The 19,877-nt window shown below is 39.7% G+C and overlaps 2 protein-coding genes across 5 annotated transcripts in view; both read left to right on the plus strand.

Moving 5' to 3' along the window:
* Positions 1–8,880, plus strand: part of LOC309840622 (beta-galactosidase-1-like protein 3) — a 51,736-nt gene extending 42,856 nt beyond the window's left edge. Inside the window, exons 19-21 of one of the 4 annotated variants that reach the window (XM_082682842.1) lie at positions 658–774; positions 915–976; positions 8,186–8,880. In XM_082682842.1, coding sequence (XP_082538968.1) covers positions 658–774; positions 915–976; positions 8,186–8,225 — 219 coding nt within the window. In that variant the 3' untranslated portion in view covers positions 8,226–8,880. Of the gene's footprint in view, positions 1–657; positions 775–914; positions 1,041–8,185 lie in introns of those variants that run through there. The other 3 variants (XM_082682844.1, XM_082682843.1, XM_082682845.1) reach the window with 3 other exon arrangements.
* Positions 8,881–12,011: 3,131 nt separating this feature from the next.
* Positions 12,012–19,877, plus strand: part of LOC309840623 (beta-galactosidase-1-like protein 2) — a 47,657-nt gene continuing 39,791 nt past the window's right edge. The window contains exon 1 of the mRNA XM_082682846.1: positions 12,012–12,180. Within this exon, the coding sequence (XP_082538972.1) occupies positions 12,095–12,180 (86 nt within the window). The 5' untranslated portion in view covers positions 12,012–12,094. The remainder of the gene's footprint in view (positions 12,181–19,877) is intronic.

The following is a 19,877-nucleotide window of genomic DNA, read 5'->3' on the forward strand; positions in this document are numbered from 1 at the left end:
TATGAGGACAGAAATTATTTGAATCAAGGTTTTCATATAATGGCCAGACTATTTCTAGTTCACTCTTCTCCTTGGGTTTAGGCAGGTGCTCAGGATCACAACCCAGAGTGTAAATTATTTAATAAGGTTCGTTGGTATCCAGTTTTTGTTCCCTAAACTTGTGAGGCTAAAGAAGTTTCTGCTAAGCTTCTCAGCCATCTCTTCCTGAATAAGCAGATGCTGCTATTGGAAAAACTGTCTCAATGTCTTCTTATCTCTCAGTTTTCTTTGCCGAGATCTTGGTCCTGTCACTCATCATGGTATTGTGAGCAGGTTTTTAAAAATGTATAACTTTTATAACTTCTTAGCTTTAGCATTCATCTTTATTATCTAATACTTATCTCTGGAAACAGAACAACTCCTTTTTAAAAAACAAAAAACAAAAAACCATACCATTATACATCATGGGTCAGGAACAACAGCAGCATTAGCATTAAAGGTCTGATTCATGTTTTTCTCTGTCACCCCTAAATCAGCTTCTCGAACATACCATTCTAAACTCACTGCCACTTCCATCGCCACAAAGCATTGAGTTTTGCTTTCACTCTCAAATGTGCCTTAGGTTTTACCTTGCCAGTGTGAATCTGTTCCTATGTCTCAAGACTCCATTCCTTCCAGACCTGGAATTCTGGATTTGCATTCATCAATGGACGTAACCTTGGGCGATATTCAATTATTGGACCTCAGAAAACACTTTACCTTCCCGGTGTTTGGCTTCATCCAGAAGACAATGAGGTGAGTCACCCCTACCCCTGCTTTTATGTTTCATGAATGTTGAGATCTGCCTTCATCCCCAGAATACAGTTCAGTGTCTTTCTCATTCTGTACTGAATAGGCTTACCCTTTCTTACTGTTAGCCTTTCTTTTCTCCCTAGATCATCCTGTTTGAGAAAAGGAAGAGTGGGTCATACATCCAAACTACAAATGAACCCATCCTGTAAGACTGTATTATAATACATTTCTAGGATTGTTAGAATTCACCTACAAGCATTTAAGTAGGAAGATTTATGTCGAGAATATCAGTATTGCCTACAATAGCAAAAATGTAAAAATAAGCTAAAAAATAAAAAAAGGAAATTGTTATGAATATTATAGTATATCCATGTGATGCCTATTTTTAGGCTTCAAAAAGTCTTCAAAAATCTTTAATGACTGATTTACCTAGTTAAATGCCTAATCCTTAGCATATTCTTATTCTCTAATCAAATGTGCCTTTAGGAAGATATGATTAAAATAATACCAGATTTTATTTCTGACTCATTTGGAAGGAAGAAAAGAGTCTCTGGCTTAAGAGAGAGTAAGGATTAGTGTTCTCTCTATGCCAAAGAAAGTACTGTATATGCTGAATGGTAAATTCCTGATGTGTGTGTGTGAGAGAGAGAGTGTGTGTGTGTGTGTGTATGTGTGTTGTAGGAGGGGGGGAATACAAGGTGCCATGAACAACGTCTTCAGGCATTTTCCTACAGCCCGTGTGTCTCCAAGGTGACCTTGTGGGTCATATCCAGTCAGAGAAGGTATAGCAATTTGGTTGCTTGATTCTGACAGGTCTGACAGCAAAGCCTGCCATGGAGCATTCTGTGTTGTCTTATTTCTCAGCTATCTGGATATAGGCAAGTTTCTTACTGATAGTGGACAAATATTAGTCAAATGGATTTCCTCAAATGACACCTTTGGAAATGAATCACATTTTTATAATCAAATTATAGCACTTGACCTAAATTTGAACCATTGCACTACAACAAAATCTTATTACCTAGGCACCTAGATATGGTGCCTAGGAGCTTCAACAAATTTGGCAAATAATCTGGTGTCAAAAGGGAAGAAGGAACCTTACCGGTTGGGATGAGAACTAAGGAGTCAGATGATCTTTTCTCCTACTAGTCTGAATGTCTGGCTCACTGAAAGAGAATTTTATCATGCACCCACAAAATTTCTACATAAAACTTTATTCTTTGAGGCTATAGACTCAAACCCATAAAATCTAAGGATAATCTATAGACCAAGGGAAAAAACAAATAATAATCCTGAAAATCATATGTATGTATTATATTTCAGATAATATATATGTTATTTTTAATCTTAGCAACCATGAAGCTTTTCCACTTTGTAGATGGAGAAACCAAGGTTTAAGAGATGTTTGAATACATGTATCTCTGATTTATACCTCTTCTTCTATTATTATACCTCAACTCCATACTTATGTCATTTTTTATGAATGCGGATATGAATGCAACAATACTATCCAGAAGATATAATGTTTTAGAGAAAAGGGCTCACAGCTTAAAACTCTTTACCTAGCAACATGGTCCTTCAAGAAAAACAAAGCAAAAGAAAACAAAATACAGACCTTACAGACAAACAAGGGCCAAAAGATTTTATATCATCAAAAGATCCATGTTTTAAAAGGAACCCCGAGGCAGCCTTTCTTAACTGGGGTTCCATAAGATAACACCTTACAGGAAATATTTTCAGTGATTAGTTCCTTACTGTAATTTATAGAAGCATACCAGGAAAGCTAATTCATTACAGACCATGGATGCTTAGGGCATTGCCCCTTAAGTCTCTCAGTAAACCTCAGTGGAGAAAAAATATCCTAAAGAACATATGTCAGCAGAAAGAAAATGACCCCAGTGGTAAGGTCTGAGATTCAAGAAAAAATGTGAAACAAAGGAAGGATGTTGACAAATATGCAAATACAGGTCAACAAACATTAATTCAATAAAAAATATATTAATGTCTAATTTGAGGGCAAAATCTGTATAAAGTTCTAAGACTAGGAGAAAATATCTATGGTGGAAGAGCTGTGATAGCAAAAACAAGGGAGATCTAAGCTTTTCGTAATGCTAAGATATTAACTTTGAATTTGTTGAATATGTATGTTAAATTTAGCTTAACTGTTTAATGTACTTAATACTTATAACTTTCAAAAAAAAACCAAAAAACCTGAAGGGGGCAAATAGAATGAGGAAAAAAAAAAGGCAACTAAAAAACTTAACCAATAAAAGGTAAAAAGGAGTAGACAATAATGTAAAAAATAAGTACAAGTAGAAAACACATATTAAGATAGTAGAAATAAATACAAATATATTAGCAACCATAGTAGATTTTGTAAATGTAGTAAACCCTCCAAAGGTAAAAGTTGTCAGACACACAAAAAAGAAATATATGTTTTACAAGAAATACACCTTTAACATAGTATACAACATGATAGAAAGTTAATATAAAAAATCATACCACACAGGATGCCAGGATGGCACAGTCGGTTAAGCATCTGCCTTTGGCTCAGGTCATGATCCCAGGATCTTGAGATCCGAGTGTCCCATCAGGTTCTCTGCTCAGCAGGGAGTCTGCTTCTCCCTCTACCTGCCAACCCCTCTGCTTCTGCATGCTCTATCTTAACTTGCTCTTGCTCGCTCTCTGGCAAGTAAATAATAAAATCATTTTAAAAAATACCATGCATGAATTAGCAGAAAGAAAAATTAAAATTATCCCATTAACAACTCATCAAAAAGAATAAAATACCAAGAATAAATTTAACTAAGGAAGTTAAATACCTATACTTTGAAAATTCTGAGATATTGATGAAAGAAATGGAAGACAACACAAATAAATGGACAAATATACCATGCTCATGAATTGGAAGAGCTAATATTATCAAATGTCCATACTATCCAAAGCAATATACAAATTCAATGTAATCCCTATCAAATACCAATAGCATTTTTCACAGAACTAGAACAAAGAATCCTAAAATTTGTATGGAACCACAAAAGACCCCAACTAGCTGAAAGAAGAACAAAGAGGTATTACAATTCAAGATTTCAAAGCTGTAGTAATCCAGTATGGAACTGTCACAAAAATATACACATAGATCAATAGAACAAAATAGCCCAGAAATAAACTCACACCTCTATGGTCAATTAGTTTACAACTAAGGTAACAAGAATAAAACAGTCTCTTTAATAAATGGTGTTGGAAAAATTGGACAACTACATGCAAAATATTGAAACTGGACCACTTTCTTACACCACATACCAAAGTAAACTTGAAATGGATTAACTACCTAAATACCAGACCTGAAATCATGAAACACCAAAAAGAAAACATAGATTGTAAACTCTTGAAAATCAACCTTAGCATTATTTTTCTAGATGTCTCCCCAGGTAAGGGAAATCAAAGAAAACATAAACAACTGGGACTATACCAAATTAAAAACTTTTGCACAACAGAGGAAACCACCAAAAAATGAAAAGGCAACCTACTGAATGGGAAAAGGTATTTGCAAATGATACAGCCGATAAGGAGTTAATTTCCAAAATATAAAAAGGACTCATACAACTTAACACCAAAAAAAAAAATAATAATAATCTGATTTAAAATAAAACCATGAATAGATGTTTTTCCGAAGGAGACATACAGATGGCCAACAGACACATGAAAAGATGCTCAGTGTCGCTAATCATAAAAGGGAAATGCAAATCAAAACCACAATGAGATATCACTTTACATCAGTGAGATTGGCTAGTTTAAAAAAAGTAAGATAACAAGTGTCAGTGAGGATGTGGAGAAAAATGAACTTTTATGCATTATTGGTGGGAAGGTAAATTTCTTGCAGCCACTATGGAAATCAGTATGGAAATTATTATTATTTTTTTTAAAGATTTTTTTAAATTTTATTTATTTGACAGAGAGACATCACAAGTAGGCAGAGAGGCAGACAGAGAGAGAGAGAGGAGGAAGCAGGCTCCCCACTGAGCAGAGAGCCTGATATGGGACTCGATCCCAAGACCCTGAGATCATGACCTGAGCCGAAGGCAGCGGCTTAACCCACTGAGCCACCCAGGCGCCCGAGTATGGAAATTATTAAAAAATGTAAAATACAGGGGCTCCTGGGTGGCTCAGTGGGTTAAAGCCTCTGCCTTCGGCTCAGGTCATGATCCGAGGGTCCTGGGATCGAGCCCCGCATCAGGCTCTCTGCCCGGCTGGGAGCCTGCTTCCCTTCCCCTCTCTCTGCCTGCCTCTCTGCCTACTTGTGATCTCTGTCTGTCAAATAAATAAATAAAATCTTTAAAAAAATGTAAAATAGAAATATCATATGATCCAGTAGTTTCACTACTTGGTACTTAACATAAAGAATCAAAAATACTAATTCAAAAAAACGTGCACCTTTGTGCTTATTGCAGCATTACTTAAAATAGCCAAGATATAGAAGCAGTCCAAATATCCATGGATAGATGAATTGATAAAGAAGTTCTGGTATATATATTTCATACATACACACGCACATTCATATACATACATAATATATATATACATATGCATACACATACACACAAGGGAATATTACTCAGCCATGAAAAGATTGAAATCTTGCCATTCATGACAACATGGATAGGCCTAGAGGGTATTATGCTAAGTGAAATAAGTCAGACAGAAAGACAGACACCATATGCTTTCACTTATATGCGGAATCTAAAAAACAAATGCACAAACAGAAATACATAAATACAAAGAACAAACTGGTGGTTGCTAGAGGGGAGGTGGAGTGAGGGTATGGGGTGAAATAGGTAAAGGGGATTAAGAGTTTTAAACTTCCAGTTACAAATAAATCATAGGGATGAAAAACACAGCATAGGGAATATCGTCAATAATCTTGTAGTAAGTTTGTATAGTGACAGATGGTAACTACACTTCTTATAGTGAGCATTTTGTAATGTATATAATTGTTGAATATACTGTGTTCCTACCTGAAACTAATATAAAATGTGTCAACTTTACCTCAATTAAAAATATAAATATACATATACCATGCAAATTCATATTAAAAAATCTGGAGTAACCATATTAATATCAGGCAAGTAGACTGAATAATAATAGTCATTACCAGATATAGAGAGTTACTGATAATGATAAAAGATTGAACTCATGAAAAGATATAATTCTAGAGTTGTAAATTCTAGAGTTCCTAAACATTTAGCCTCAATATATAAAGCAAATATTTCTAGTTCCATACATAGAAAAAGGACAAATAGAAGTACTTTATATTTGAGAAAAGTTTTTGAAATTGAGATATGGTTCATATATGAGAAAACCCATCCTTTTAAATTTTACAGTTCAGTAGTTTTTACTGTCATATATTCATAAGGTTGTTGTAACCATTGTCTAAATCCAGAACATTTTTATCACTCTGGAAAGAAATCCTGTACCCATTAACAGTCATTCCCCTCTGCCCCTCCCCAGCTCCTAGCAACATTAATCTACTTTCCATCTCCATGTATTCACCTATTCTGAACATTTCATGTACATGGAATCATACAATATGTGGCCCTTTGTGACTGGCTTCTTTCACTTGGCATAATGTTTGTAAGATTCATTTATGTAGCATATATCAGTACTTCATTCCTTTTTAAGGATAAATTAAATTCTGTTATACGGATACAACATTTTGTTTATCCATTCATCAATGAGTGGATATTTGAGTTCTTTCTGCTTTTTGGCTATTGTGAATAATGCTGCTATGAACATTCACACTCAAGTTTATGTGCGAACATATCTTTTCAGTTCTCCTGGGTAAATACCTAGGAGTGGGATTGCTGGGACACATGTTTAATTTTTTGAGGAAACACCAGACTGTTTTTCTAAGTGGCTATACCACTTCATATTCCCACCAACAATGAACGAGGGTTGTAATTTCTCCACATCTCCTCACTACACTTGGTTTAATCTTTTTTTTTTTAAACCAGTATAGCCATCCTAGTGGGTGTGAAATGCTGCTTCATTGTAACATTGATTTGCATTCCCCCAAACATATATCCTTTTAAATACTGAATATAAAAATCTAACAATGGAGTCATGTAACTGTACTTCAAGATAACAAAAATAATCTCTGAAACTTCATCTGCATTTCAGCTTTCATTTTCACAGAGTATTAGTATTCCTCAGCAAGTGTCATGTTACGATAACTTTTCATCTCAAAGCATATCAATGTGCTGCTTTTTCAGCAGGTTCAAGAAAATAAATCATTTGTTGTTTGTATGGCCTTCTATGTTGCTATTATTTTCTGTAAAGTTAGACTTTGGCTTTGTTTTGCTTTCTTTTGCTAAAGCTTAAGTTTTTTCTGTACTTCTTTTTATTTCTTTATTTTTTTTTTCTTAACTTTAATTTTCTTTGCTAAAGCTTAATTTTTTTAAAACATGTTTTAGCTGCTATTCAATCTTTCTAAACATCTTGCATAAAGTAAAGGGACAAGAGAGTTTCAAAATATCTTGTATGTTATGAAATTTGTTTCTAGTTGAATAATGCTTACTTTATACCACGCTGAAATTACTTTCTAAATAAGGAGCTGAATGTCATAAATGATATTTGTAATTCCTTTAACCATGTATGTCCTCTGCTAATGACAAATACATAGCATCTGTATTTCCTAATTTTTCATTTTATAAATATTTCTTTTTTTTTTTTTAAAGATTTTATTTATTTATTTGACAGAGAGAGATCACAAGTAGATGGAGAGGCAGGCAGAGAGAGAGAGGAGGAAGCAGGCTCCCTGCTGAGCAGAGAGCCCAATGCGGGACTCGATCCCAGGACCCTGAGATCATGACCTGAGCCGAAGGCAGCGGCTTAACCCACTGAGCCACCCAGGCGCCCCTTATAAATATTTCTTAGTTTGCTGTGCTAAACTAAGATATCATGGTAACAAAGTAAAGGAGAAGCATAGTTAAACTCATCACTAATTTATTATGATGTCAAACTTTGTTCCTATATATCCAGATACCTGATAGATAAAATATGGATATTTCATATCAGTAACTGGTGCATAGCAAAATATAATTTGGGGAAAATGTTTTCAGTGACATGTCTTATAGAAGGAAATTCACACCTGGGAATCATAAGTTGGGCAGATTTTTAAAAATCTTGGCGTTTAGAAATGATGGAAAATAGCAAGATAGAGCAATTATTTTGAGACTTTTTATTTAGCCTCCATAGACTCAAATAATAAGAAATTGTCTTCTTAAAATTTAATAAGTCTGTCCTTTTGAAGTTTGGTAGTGAGAGTAAAAGTGTGTTTAATTTTTGGTTAATGTTTTCATCCTTTCTTCACATGTTCATTCTTTGTCCTATCTGGATTGAATGTGATTTATCATAGATGTAGCTGCATATCATGTTGCAGATTTTCCTCCTCATGACATTTCAAGAAGGCAAGAATTCCCAAAGAATACTTTTTTCCAAGACTCAAGGCTGCAATGAAATTATGTAATAATTAAATTCAGCTTATAAAAATTGTGTTATTTATTGTTATGAATGGTAGACATCAAATAGTTCTAAAGTTGTAAAATTGTGATATAACAATACTGATAGCTCTTAATTATTATTTATATTTTTACTTTGTATGCTATGTAAATAGATGTCTATCTTCTTTATTTTCTTTAAGATGTATTTCTTTATTTTAGAGAGAGAGATGAAGAGAGAGTGCATGTAGGGTGAGGGAAAAGGAAGAGGAAGAGAGGGAATGTTAACCAGACTCTCCACTGAATGTGGAGCCCAATGCAGGGCTTGATCTCATAACCCCGAGATCATGGCCTGAGCTGAAACCAAGAGTCCTATGAGCCACCCAGGTGCCCCATCTTCTTTATTTTCTAAAGACCATTTATTTACATACATTTGTTGGCTCAGAGAAGATAGGATATTCTTCTTTAGAACTTGTAACGCTAATGTACTCTCAGTAACTCTGTTACTGGCTATTAATGTACTTCTCTATGTGCTTAAGTCTTTGAAAGTTCTTAGAATAATTCTGTACATTATGGTAATGTTTCCATAATAATCATTAATTATTACTTTATTTTGCTTAAACTTATCAATAAAATTTCAATGTTTTACTTCATGTCACATCTCAAATATAGAGTTAATAATCAGATATTAACAACAAATTCAAATGATGAGTCCATTTCTCATTTCTGACAATGTTGTACTGTCTGTATTTGAAATTAACCTAAGTGATCATTCTATCACAGAGAATGCAGTGAGACCTTGAACGATCCTATGTATGCTGATGTATGCTGACTCGGTCACCAGCCGCTAGCCACTTCACCTACTCAAGGACATTGCTCCAGAGATTCTGTAAGGGCTCTGCTGCTTCACAGTTTTCATCTCTTTTGGTCACGATCACTATCAGCGTACAAGTATGTGGTAGTTTCTATCCAAAATAGAAATGAAGATAGAATACTATCCCTGACTCCAAGTTAAGAACCACCAGCTACTCTTCAAATTACTGATTCCCCTTTCACTCTTAGATTCTTCATCCTTTCTAAACCTACTCCAGGGACGCCTGGGTGGCTCAGTTGGTTAAGCGGCTACCTTCAGCTCAGGTCATGCTTCTGGGATTGAGTCCCACATCGGGCTCCCTGCTCAGCAGAGAGCCTCCTTCTCTTTCTCCCGCTGCCTGCTGCTCTGCTTACTTGTGCTCTCTGCCAAATAAATAAATAAAATCTTAAAAAAAAATCAACCTACTCCAGTCAGCTTCCCTGCCCCTAACCCCCTCCTCCACCTAAGCTGCCTGCATCCTAGTCACCAAAATCCTCCATGTACTGAATCCATTGATTCATTATCAGTCTTAACTTGACCTGTCAGCACCATATAATGTAGGCCATTACTGCTTCCTCCTTGGTAACTTCTCTCTCGGCATTCAGGATGCCATCTTTTCTGAGTGTTCTTCCTACCTTACTGGCCACTCCTTTTAGTTCAATTTCGCTGGTTTCTCCTGAGTGTCAGGTGCCCCAGGGCTCATCCTTGTCCTCTCTTTCTTTGTCTGCACTTACTTCATTGGTGAGCTCACTCAAACTCTTGCCTTTAAATACCAACTCTATGTCAGTGTCTAAATTTATATCTCTGTGACAGACCTCTCTTGGGAACTTCAGGCTTGTGCATTCAATAGCTTATGTGATATCTCTTCTAGCACATTCACAGGTATCTCAAAACTCAACCAGCCCAATTTGTACTTCTGATATGTTGGAGTCATTCTTGAATCTGCCTTATTTCTCTCACCTCACAAATGATCCTAGAATCCCAACAGTCCTCCAGTTTCTGCTTTCAAACTATTTCCAGAAATCCAACACTTCCCACCTCCTTTATTCCTACCACCCTTGTGTGAGCCAGCATCATTTTCCACTGGGATTGCTGCCTCAAAGCTGGTCTTCTTTCTTCTGCTCTTACCCACTCCTGGTGAGCCAGGGGAGTCTTTCAAAGCATAACTGATGTCCAAAGTCTACAATGGCTCCCATTTCATTTCAGAGTCCTCTGAAAGGCCTTCCATCGTTAGGCCCCTGTACTTTTCTGTCCTCCCGGCCTGTAGTTTTCCCCCTCCCTTTCACTTCCCACACGGACCTTGCAGTTCCCAGAACACTCTGTTATGCTCCTGCCTGAGAGCCTTTGCACTGTGGGTTCTCTCTGCTTGCCTAGCCCTTCCTCCAGTTATTTGCATGCATGGTTAACTCTCACCTCTTTCAGATCTTTGCTCAGTTAACATGGTTTCAGTAAGGCCTCCTCTGTGCATTCCCTTACCCCCACCCCACCACACACACTCACAATCTCCTTCCTTTATCTACTTTCTTTTTGCCATGCAATTTATTATCTCTGGACATACTCTATAATTTACTTATTAATTTGTTAATTTTTGTTTTCTTTCTTCCTCAGCTAAAATATAAATTTCAAAGGGAAATTTATATTTTATCCTCATCTTTTTTTTTCCCACTGATGTACTGCAAACACCTAAACAGTGTTCAGCCCACGGTAGTCATTAAACATTTGCTGCTTACTTCTCAATGAATTAGGTCTTTGGCCTTTCTGCCTTTCAAAGGCTGAGGCTGAAAAGTAATATTTTTGGACTTCAAAGGCAGAGATCTCTGCCTATCAAATTAATAAATAAAATCTTAAAAAAAAAAAGTCATTAGGGGCGCCTGGGTGGCTCAGTGGATTAAAGCCTCTGCCTTCGGCTCAGGTCATGATCTCAGGGTCCTGGGATCGAGCCCCGCATTGGGCCTGCTGCTCCCCCTGCTTGTGTGTGCTCTCTCTCTGACAAATGAATTTAAAACAAATCTTTGAAACACACCACAGGGGATATTTTCTAGAACCTCGGGTGCTCTGAAATTACATTAGCCTTCCTAGAAAATGTTTCAGATTTTCTTTCAGTAAAATCTGAATTTTGTTCTTGGGATGAATTGGGTGTGTGATTGTTAGAAAGCATAAATTTGTCCAAATATTACACAATATCCTTTGTGACATAATTCTGTACCCATAGGAATTGTATTTGTCCTTTCATAAAATGTGAGGATTTTAGCTGGACTTTTTTAAGATGAAAAACCGAAATTACTGGGAGTCAGGACCAGAACAAGACTTGTGGAAACTAAAGGCAAAAAATATTTTGGTGCTCCTTCCTCTTCACCTCACCACGCCCCACGCTGTTCAAACGTGAACCACACTGTCCTAAAACATGTCTAAAGGAAATTTCACAATGTTCTGACTTTTCATATGGTAGTTCACTACCTCAAAATGTTTTTCTTCCAAATCTGAACTGTTCTAAAACATTGTGTCGGCTTTGCAGGCACCGCATTCAATACATGCTAATGTAGAGCGCTGGTGGGTGTGCTCTACGATCCGCAAGGACTGGGCAACAGGAGTCCAGTATCTTTGCACCTGTTTGCATACCACGTGAAGGAACATAGAAACAACCAGCGCCTCCCTGAGACTAGGGGGAGTTGACGGAGGAGACCCGGAAAGCCTCCCGGGAACCTTCTCGGAGCTGGAAACTGCTTGGGGAGGCAGTGCGCCCCGCCTCCGTCAGGCTCCGCCCCCGCCTACGCTTTCAACTTGAAGCGCGGGGGGCGGGGCCCAAGGGCTCAGCCAATGAGTGCCTGTGGGCCAGGGGCGGGGGGACGCGGTCCGGTCGCCCGGGCGACCAGAGTGCGGCCCCGCCCCCCCCCACCGGCCCCGAGCCTCCCGCGCGCGGCTGAGCTCTGGCTACAGTGCTAGCTGAGGTCTCTGCGCGCCGCGGGAACGCGCGATGGGCAAGTGGAGCATCGGGCGAAAACCGGGCCGCGCACTCGGACTCCTGCTGCTGGTGATCGTGGGTTTCCTGGTGCTCCGCAGGTGAGAGAGCCCCGCCCGACACCTGCCGGACTCCGGACATCTCAGCCTTCCACACTCACAGTTTTCGCTTCCCTTCTCACCTGAGGGAGGCAGCCCTAGGTGTCCGCGTCCCGCGAATCGCGAGACCCCACTGGAAAGGCGTTTTCGGCCTCTTTTTTGCTGGGTCTGGCGTTCCTCTCCATCACTAGGCACTCTGCTCTTACCTCGAGATCCAGGCTTCCCGGGTGACACCAGGCGTTGTGCTCTCAGTCCCCAGGCTTCTGTGCCCTAGAACTTCCCCCACTTTCTCGAAGCTTGTGATGCCTGGGGCTCTGCTTTTCTCGTGGATACCCCCAGCTCTCTGGGAAGAGCAGCAGAGCTAGCCTTCAGGACTCTTGTCAGATGTCCCCCGATCACTGCTCTTTCTCTAGTCCTCCTTGGGGAGCCCACTTCTGCTGTTCTCCCGGGTCCCCACATTTCCTGCCAAGCCTGCTGGGATTCTTCTCTATTCATCAGAAGCCCGAGCTCCAAGGCTCACAGATGTGGTTGATATCGCCTGACCAGCACAGTCATGAGATTGCTGTCCCACGGGTCCTTCAAGGTCCTCAATTCTGGGTTTATTAGCCCCACTTTAAGACTGATATGTCTTCTCTCTCCACTTTCCCACGTTCGTCAGTCATCAGCTCACTCCTTCCCAACCCCCTTTTACAAACTGTTATTTGTGGCAAGTGGTTGTGTTAATGGCAAAAGGACTTACCCACAGCCAGTGGGTGCCGTGGCCCAGAACTTTCATAAACTGTATCTATTTATAGGATTCTATTGTCCTGACCATGTTTTTCAGGTCGATGGTTGGCACTTTTCATATTCAAAACCTCCAGTGTTTCTGGGAAGGCAGACCAGGAGTATCAAATGCTTTGGCACTGCAAGTTAACTTTGAAGCAGGTGATGGGGCAGACACACCACCCCTTCAGCTTTATCTTTTGTTTCTGCTAAACCCCTTTGTTAGTTTCTCTAAATTTCCCCTGGAAAATAGGGAAGTTTTTGATGGAGATGAATATCTGAATGTTTTTGCTGGCACAGAACACATTCAGTGACTCTACTTCCACCTTTTTCAGACTTATGTATCTTTGTTTTACCTCTTTTTGGCTTTGGAATTGACGAGGGTGTCATAATATTGTTTGAGAGAAAGAAATGGTGCTCTTCTCACTCCGGGGTCCAGAAAACTGAAAGAGGCATTTTGTTTCCTGAGTTATTCCCAAGACTTTTTTCCATCTTGTCAGTGATCTCTAATCCATTCCTCTTTGAAGACTGCTCCTGGCTCTTGTAGGATGTTCAGCATTCCTCCTGATGCAAGGCTGATGCAAAGCCCAGGAGGATTACTTAATACAGCAGGGTATCAAGAAGCCCACATCCCAGAGAGAAAGGCCAGAATTGCGCAAGTAGCATGTGGTTTGTCCATTGTTGGAGGTCAAGGATATGGCAGTCTATGCAGGGGCATTGAGGGGCAGCTCTGAGGGGCTTGAGTTGGGCCAGGTAGTGCACCCTAATATTCCACAGGAAAAGGTATAAGAAGGAAGCTGGGTGTTTGCTGGTGTCTGGCAGGAAAGAAGATGAGGTGTCAGGGAACTGACTGGCTGTGAAGCCTGAGCTTTTCATAACTGAGTTAACCATGTCCCTGCCTGGATTAGAGTGGCCGTAACTGGCTGTGAAGCCTGAGCTTCTCATAACTGAGTTAACCATGTCCCTGCCTGGATTAGAGTGGCCGTAACAGGAGTCAATCCTGGGTTTATGGAAGTGCCTGGGAACAGCTATAACTCAAGCCTGAGGAAATAGTTTGAGATACTTATTAAAATCGTTATTCCTGATATCTCTCATTTCTGAGCAGGTAAGATAGAGGCCAGAGAAGCTCTGACCCCTATTCAAGGCCATCTCTTAGGGTCCTTCAGAATATGTGTCTTTTGGGCATCTTTTAAATTTTATCACCTTCATGGTATTGGGCTTTTTGCCTAATTCCTCCTGTTTGCCATGGGCTGGAAACCAAGGATTATCTCTGGAGGGCAGAGAAGAACTCACTCTTTGTTGCTTCCTCTTCTTGCCTTGCTCTAGTTTTGACCATCATTAACTGAAAGGGAAGTGAGGACCCCTCCCAACCTTTGCTGGAAATGTGGATATGGCCAGGGGAATATAGGTCACATGGGAATTTGCTACTCAGCGGCAGGTTTGTGGAGCTGAGCTGCCAGGATCAGCCTTTTCCTGTACCTCAGAAGGCAGGTATTTGGTTGGGGGAGGGGCCTTCTGGGATCCATTTTTTGTTTTTTTTCCCATGAACTTTACCTTGGGCTGGTTCACGGTCAGTCAAAGCTGTTTGATTATATCGTATCTGAGAAATAGGAAGACCAAGATGACTTTTTTTTTTTTTAAAGATTTTATTTATTTATTTGAAAGACGGAGATCACAAGTAGGCAGAGAGGCAGGCAGAGAGAGAGAGAGAGAGGGAAGCAGGCTTCCTGCGGAGCAGGGAGCCCGATGCGGGGCTCGATCCCAGGACCCTGAGATCATGACCCGAGCCAAAGGCAGCAGCCCAAACCACTGAGCCACCCAGGCGCCCCCCAAGATGACTTTTGAGGATGATTTCAACCTTTGCTATTTTTTAGCTTGAACAGTGGTCTGAAATTACCTTTATTGCAGTATAATTGTCATGCAATAAGCTGTTCATGTTTAGCTTATACAGTTTGATAAGTTTTGGTGTATATATCCATTTGTGACAATACCACCATAATTAAGAGAGTGAAAATATCTATCAGCCCTAGAAATTTACTTTTGCCCCTATGCATCTCTCTCTCCAGCCCTTCTCTGCTCCCCAACTCCTAAGCACACTGATCTGTTGCTTTCACCATATATTATAAGTTTGCATTTTCTAGAGTTTTATAGAAATGTAATCCTAAAGTATGTACTCTGTTTTGATTTGGCTTCTTTTACTCCGTATATTTTTGGAGATCTTTGATGCATATCAGTGGGAACCATGTCTAATCTGGTTGCCTTTCCTTGTCTTTCCTCCTCCCACTCCATGGAGGCAAGAATGCCTACTTGATATGATCAAGGCATGGTTGTGATTCTTTTACTTAATATAAACGCATCACTGAGCAATATTTCAATTAACTTTGCATCTCTTATACCTGATATTTTAGCTGGCAAAAGTCAGGAGAGGAAAGTGGCAAGGTAGGCACCCTGCATCATGCCTTCTCAAAGGTAAGTTCATCTGTTTGCCCAGCTCTACCTCACTCAGTGCTCCTATACTAGCATTATTTGAATTCTAGACCCCACACTCTTCCTGAAGGAAAAAAGAGGAGAGCCTATAAACATCTTCTCTCTAGAGAAGGTGGATAGCTTAGCAACATGACCTGGTCACCTTTGATCCAAATCATGGCCAGTCCTGCCTGCCAAGATGTGTGGGCAAATTGTGTCTCTTCCTGCGCTTCTGTGAGGTCACTGATTTTATGAGCTTTACCTGTTCTAGGACTCTACCCTGCTTGAGGCCTGAGTCATATTCCCTGGAATGTTCAAACTCTTTGAACACTGTTCCTTTCATCTTCTAGTAGTGAAGTTTTCAGCATCTGGGAAGTGTCTTTCAGCAGGTAGTCATTTCTCTGACAGAACTGGAGAAACATGGCTACCTGGGCAGTGGCTTAGTCAGAGAAAGAGAGAGGTAAGATGTCTGAGCCACCCTGTGCTGGGAAGATAGAGTTGGCATTGGGATTCTTTTCACTGCCATACTAGCCAACCGAAGGGAACCAGAGTGTCTTAGATCAAGAGCATGGACATTATTGCTGTATTTCTGATTAAAGGGACTGGGATACCCAGGAGATTCAGGGCAAAAGCTACACAGCCTTGGCAGCAGAAGTATCAGAAGGTTGGCCAAAGAGTTATCTGTACCTTGGGTCAAGGAAGTAGCAAAGGAAATAAAAGCACTTAATCTTTGATGAAATGACTGAATTCCACTGTATCACCTAGAATGCTCTTCTAATAAAGATTCAGGAGATGCTGGAGTTTAGAGAGGTCTTTTCAGAGCATTTTGCACCTGAAACAGACTCTGGAGGCCAGCCCCCCTCTTCCTCGTTCCTCCCCCATCATCCAGCACAGTTCTGCTGCTGCTTCCTCCCCACTAAGTTTTATTTCTTGCTTAAATCTATTGCTCTGGATATTAAAGGTCATGTTGAAAAAGAGTTCCTGTTGTGTGAGACTTCTCCTGGGAAAGAAGGGCAGGGGTATTTTTAGAGGCTAATGGTAATGAAATAACTCTTCACTGGGGTCTACTAAGTAGAGATCCTTAGTTGATGGGATTCACTGCTTTCATACTCCCACATATAGATAGTGGCATTTTTACTTTCAAGAACATGCTGTGTTTTCCTGCAAAGTTTATTTTGTGAGTAGGTAATCTATATAAAGGCTTAAAATTCAAATAATATAAGAAGAAAAATAACTCCCCACTCCTGGCCCTTATGCACCCTTCTCCACCCCACCAGAGGTGATTACTAATAATGGCTTCTCTCAGGGGTATTCTGTGCATATATAAGAAGGCAGCTATATTTATTACCCCATTGTCCATTAGGGATATAATTTATTCAAACAGTTCCTTATTGATGGGCATCGATTGTTTGCAATCTTTTAGCTACTACAAAGTTGCAATGTATGTTAACTACACTGGAATTGAAACAAAATAACGTAAAGTAAAAACAACAAAAAACCCCAAAGTTGCAATGAATATCTGTTGGGTATATTTCTGTTCCTAGAATTGCTGACCATATGAGATATTCACTTTAAATCCTGACAGACGTTTAAAATAAGTAAGTAAAAATAAGTTAAAATAAGTAAAGTAGCACATTCTATTTTTGTGGATCAATGTGAGGGAGATTCTCAGCTCTGTCATCTGAAGGGGAGGTACTGTTTAATTTGCATGTATATGGGTTCTTTGTATCTTTAAGAACTAGTCCATCTCTTCTGTATCTATGTACATAAGTATCATGTGGTGGATTTAAAAAAAAATATTGAACATATTTATGTTTCCCCTGTTTCATGAAATAATTTTATTCTGATACCACAAGCATCTCAAGAGCAGAGTCTTGCTATTAGTAGAGTCCTTTGGGTTATCTAGCAGAATTTTCACCCCTTTCTAGGTTGAGATATAATCCTTTTTTTTGTTGATGATGCCACAATGGAAATTTTTCCCCAAATGAAAAATTTCTGTCACATAACATCAGGATACTTTTTATTACTAAAATGTGGTTGATTACTATTATTAATACGTGGTTGGGCAGTTTTGTTGCTTCACCCATGCGTCTCAAGGTTTTGGTCTAATTAGTGTTTATTCACATATAAACTTCCTATAGTATTTAAATGGTCCAGAGCATGTCCCTGGATCATGTAGGCAGCCACTTGGCCTGACTTGCTGGAGCCTGGGTGCTATGCCATTTCCTGGCTTACCAAGAAGCCTTTTCAGAGGGAAGGACAGAGGTATGAAGGTTGCAGTAGTGCCATTGACCTGCAAAATGCTGCAAAATGACCTCACATCTCTGCAAAACGAGTATACTAGCTTTTGGTATGGAAGGTTCAAGCCCTTTGGAAGTATTTCATGCTGTCCTAGCAAAGCAGGAGCCTAAAGCATTGGGCCCCAAGCCAAGGATCACAATTAGGAAGCTGGATCAGCTACAAGGACAGAGTTCTGTTTTGCTGGAGCTGAAGTTTTTGGGGTTCCAGGATTGATCCAAGAGCCATTATTCTGGATTAGAGGCATTAAGAGTACTGGCCTGGGCCAAAGAAGGGTCTGCTCCTTCCTTAGGCCCTCAAGTTCCCCTGCTGAGGGAGGAGTGTACAGCTTAAAGACGGTTAAGGCTGAAACATCCCCAAGGGAGCAGTTGAAGGGAATGGAATACCCAAGAAAATGGGACCTCATGGGAACCTGTAACCATATCAGAATCTTGGACTGATGACTAGAAAATTTGTATTTTAGATCCAAGTGAGGAGATTTCTATGTATGATGATATCTTTTGGGCAATTTAACATAACTGCCATCTAAATAATAGTCTCTGGCATGACCACCTGGATGAATGAAAATGTTAGTGTTTTTTGATCAGTATCTTTAATATGATGCATTGGACTCAGATGAAGGTGAACCTCTGCATAGGGCAGCCCTAATAGGATCACAGTGCACCTGGAAATTGGATTTGTAAGTTATCTCTCAATTATACGTTATGTGTAGTGACAAAAGAACCAATCTTTAGGATCAATGAAGACTTATGCTCTGTAAATTGAAGAACTATATCTGCAGATTCCTACCTCATGTACTGAGCTTGTCCATATCCATGGCCAGTTTAAAATTGCCTGGGCATTGCCTGGTCTCTGCTGGAGGCCAGTATGCCTCAGTTAATGATGGTATCTCTACCACATCTGTTTGAGTGGATACTGGCTTGTCTGAATCTGGTCACATTGTGTGCATGATAGAAAGCTGAAGGAGATGGCTGTGACTCCAAGTGAAGCTTCCCAATCCTACGATGGCCCTCATTACTAAGCAGTATTTGCAGGTACAGGTGACACAGAGATGCCTTCTGGCATGGCAAGGGCCATTTCAAGGGCCACCTTGATGAGCGTACTCTGTTCAAGGAGATCATTCAAGTAGGTAACTGATCTGGCTCTTCTCCCACCCCACCTGAAAGACTGTCTCTGAGAGCTGAGAATCAGTTCGGGGGCCCATTTCACATGAAAGAAGTTGTAAGCTTGTCACCAGCTTATCTGCCTTTTTCCATTCAAGCAGATTAACCCAGCACTTTTGATCATGTCAGGTGCCATCCAGCCTGTGTGGAGCCTGCAATGTGTCCTTTGTCATCATGATCCACGAAAGGGATAAAGCATAAGAAGGATTGGTCCCTCTTCCCCCAACAACCTCCTAGTCACTGCCTAATGTCAATTCCTCACCATAGGGAACTCAGGCCCCAGGTCCTCTGCCTAGTTTCTGCTGTAACCTGTTAAGTTTATAGCTTGCACAACCTTTATCACCTGCCAAAAGGGATGGTAGCAATCAGAATGTGGAGGTCTTGTTACATGGTGTGAGGCCTTGTCAGAAATTGTGACACATGTGGCTTCTTCTAGGAAGAAGTTTATTCTCAGACTGAAAATTTACTTAGCCTACAATGAAGCAAAGATATAAAGGCAACAAAATTTCCAGGAAAAAGTAATATATGCTTCATCTAGAAAGAAGGCAGATGCCCTGGTTTCATCAAAAAAAGTTTCAACAAGGAGCGCCTTGGCTGGCTCAGTTGGTGGATTATGTGACTCTTGATCTCTGGGTTTTGAGTTCGAGCCTCATATTGGGCAGAGATTACTTAAAAAAAAAAAAACCCAAAAAACAAAACTTCCCATAATCTAAATAAATAAATAAAAGCTTTCTAATAAAAGCTTTCTACAATCCAAAGAAAAAAAGTTTCAACATGAATTGCTTGCTCACTGGGAAAAGCAACAGAAATAAAGGTTTCTTGAAGATTTGATTACCTCCTTGGTAACAGGCCTAATTTAGAAGGAAAATCTCTCTGACCTGATGTAACCAAACAGTTTCCATTTTCTTTATTTTGTTATTACTGAGTTAGTAACTCAGGAAGCATGGGGGTTATTATTAATTTATGATCTCTAGTACTAATGACTGTTATCAGTATTAATAACTATTTGCA

Source organism: Mustela nivalis (genome assembly GCF_964662115.1).
Source record: "Mustela nivalis genome assembly, chromosome: 9".
Taxonomy (NCBI): Eukaryota; Metazoa; Chordata; class Mammalia; order Carnivora; family Mustelidae; genus Mustela; species Mustela nivalis.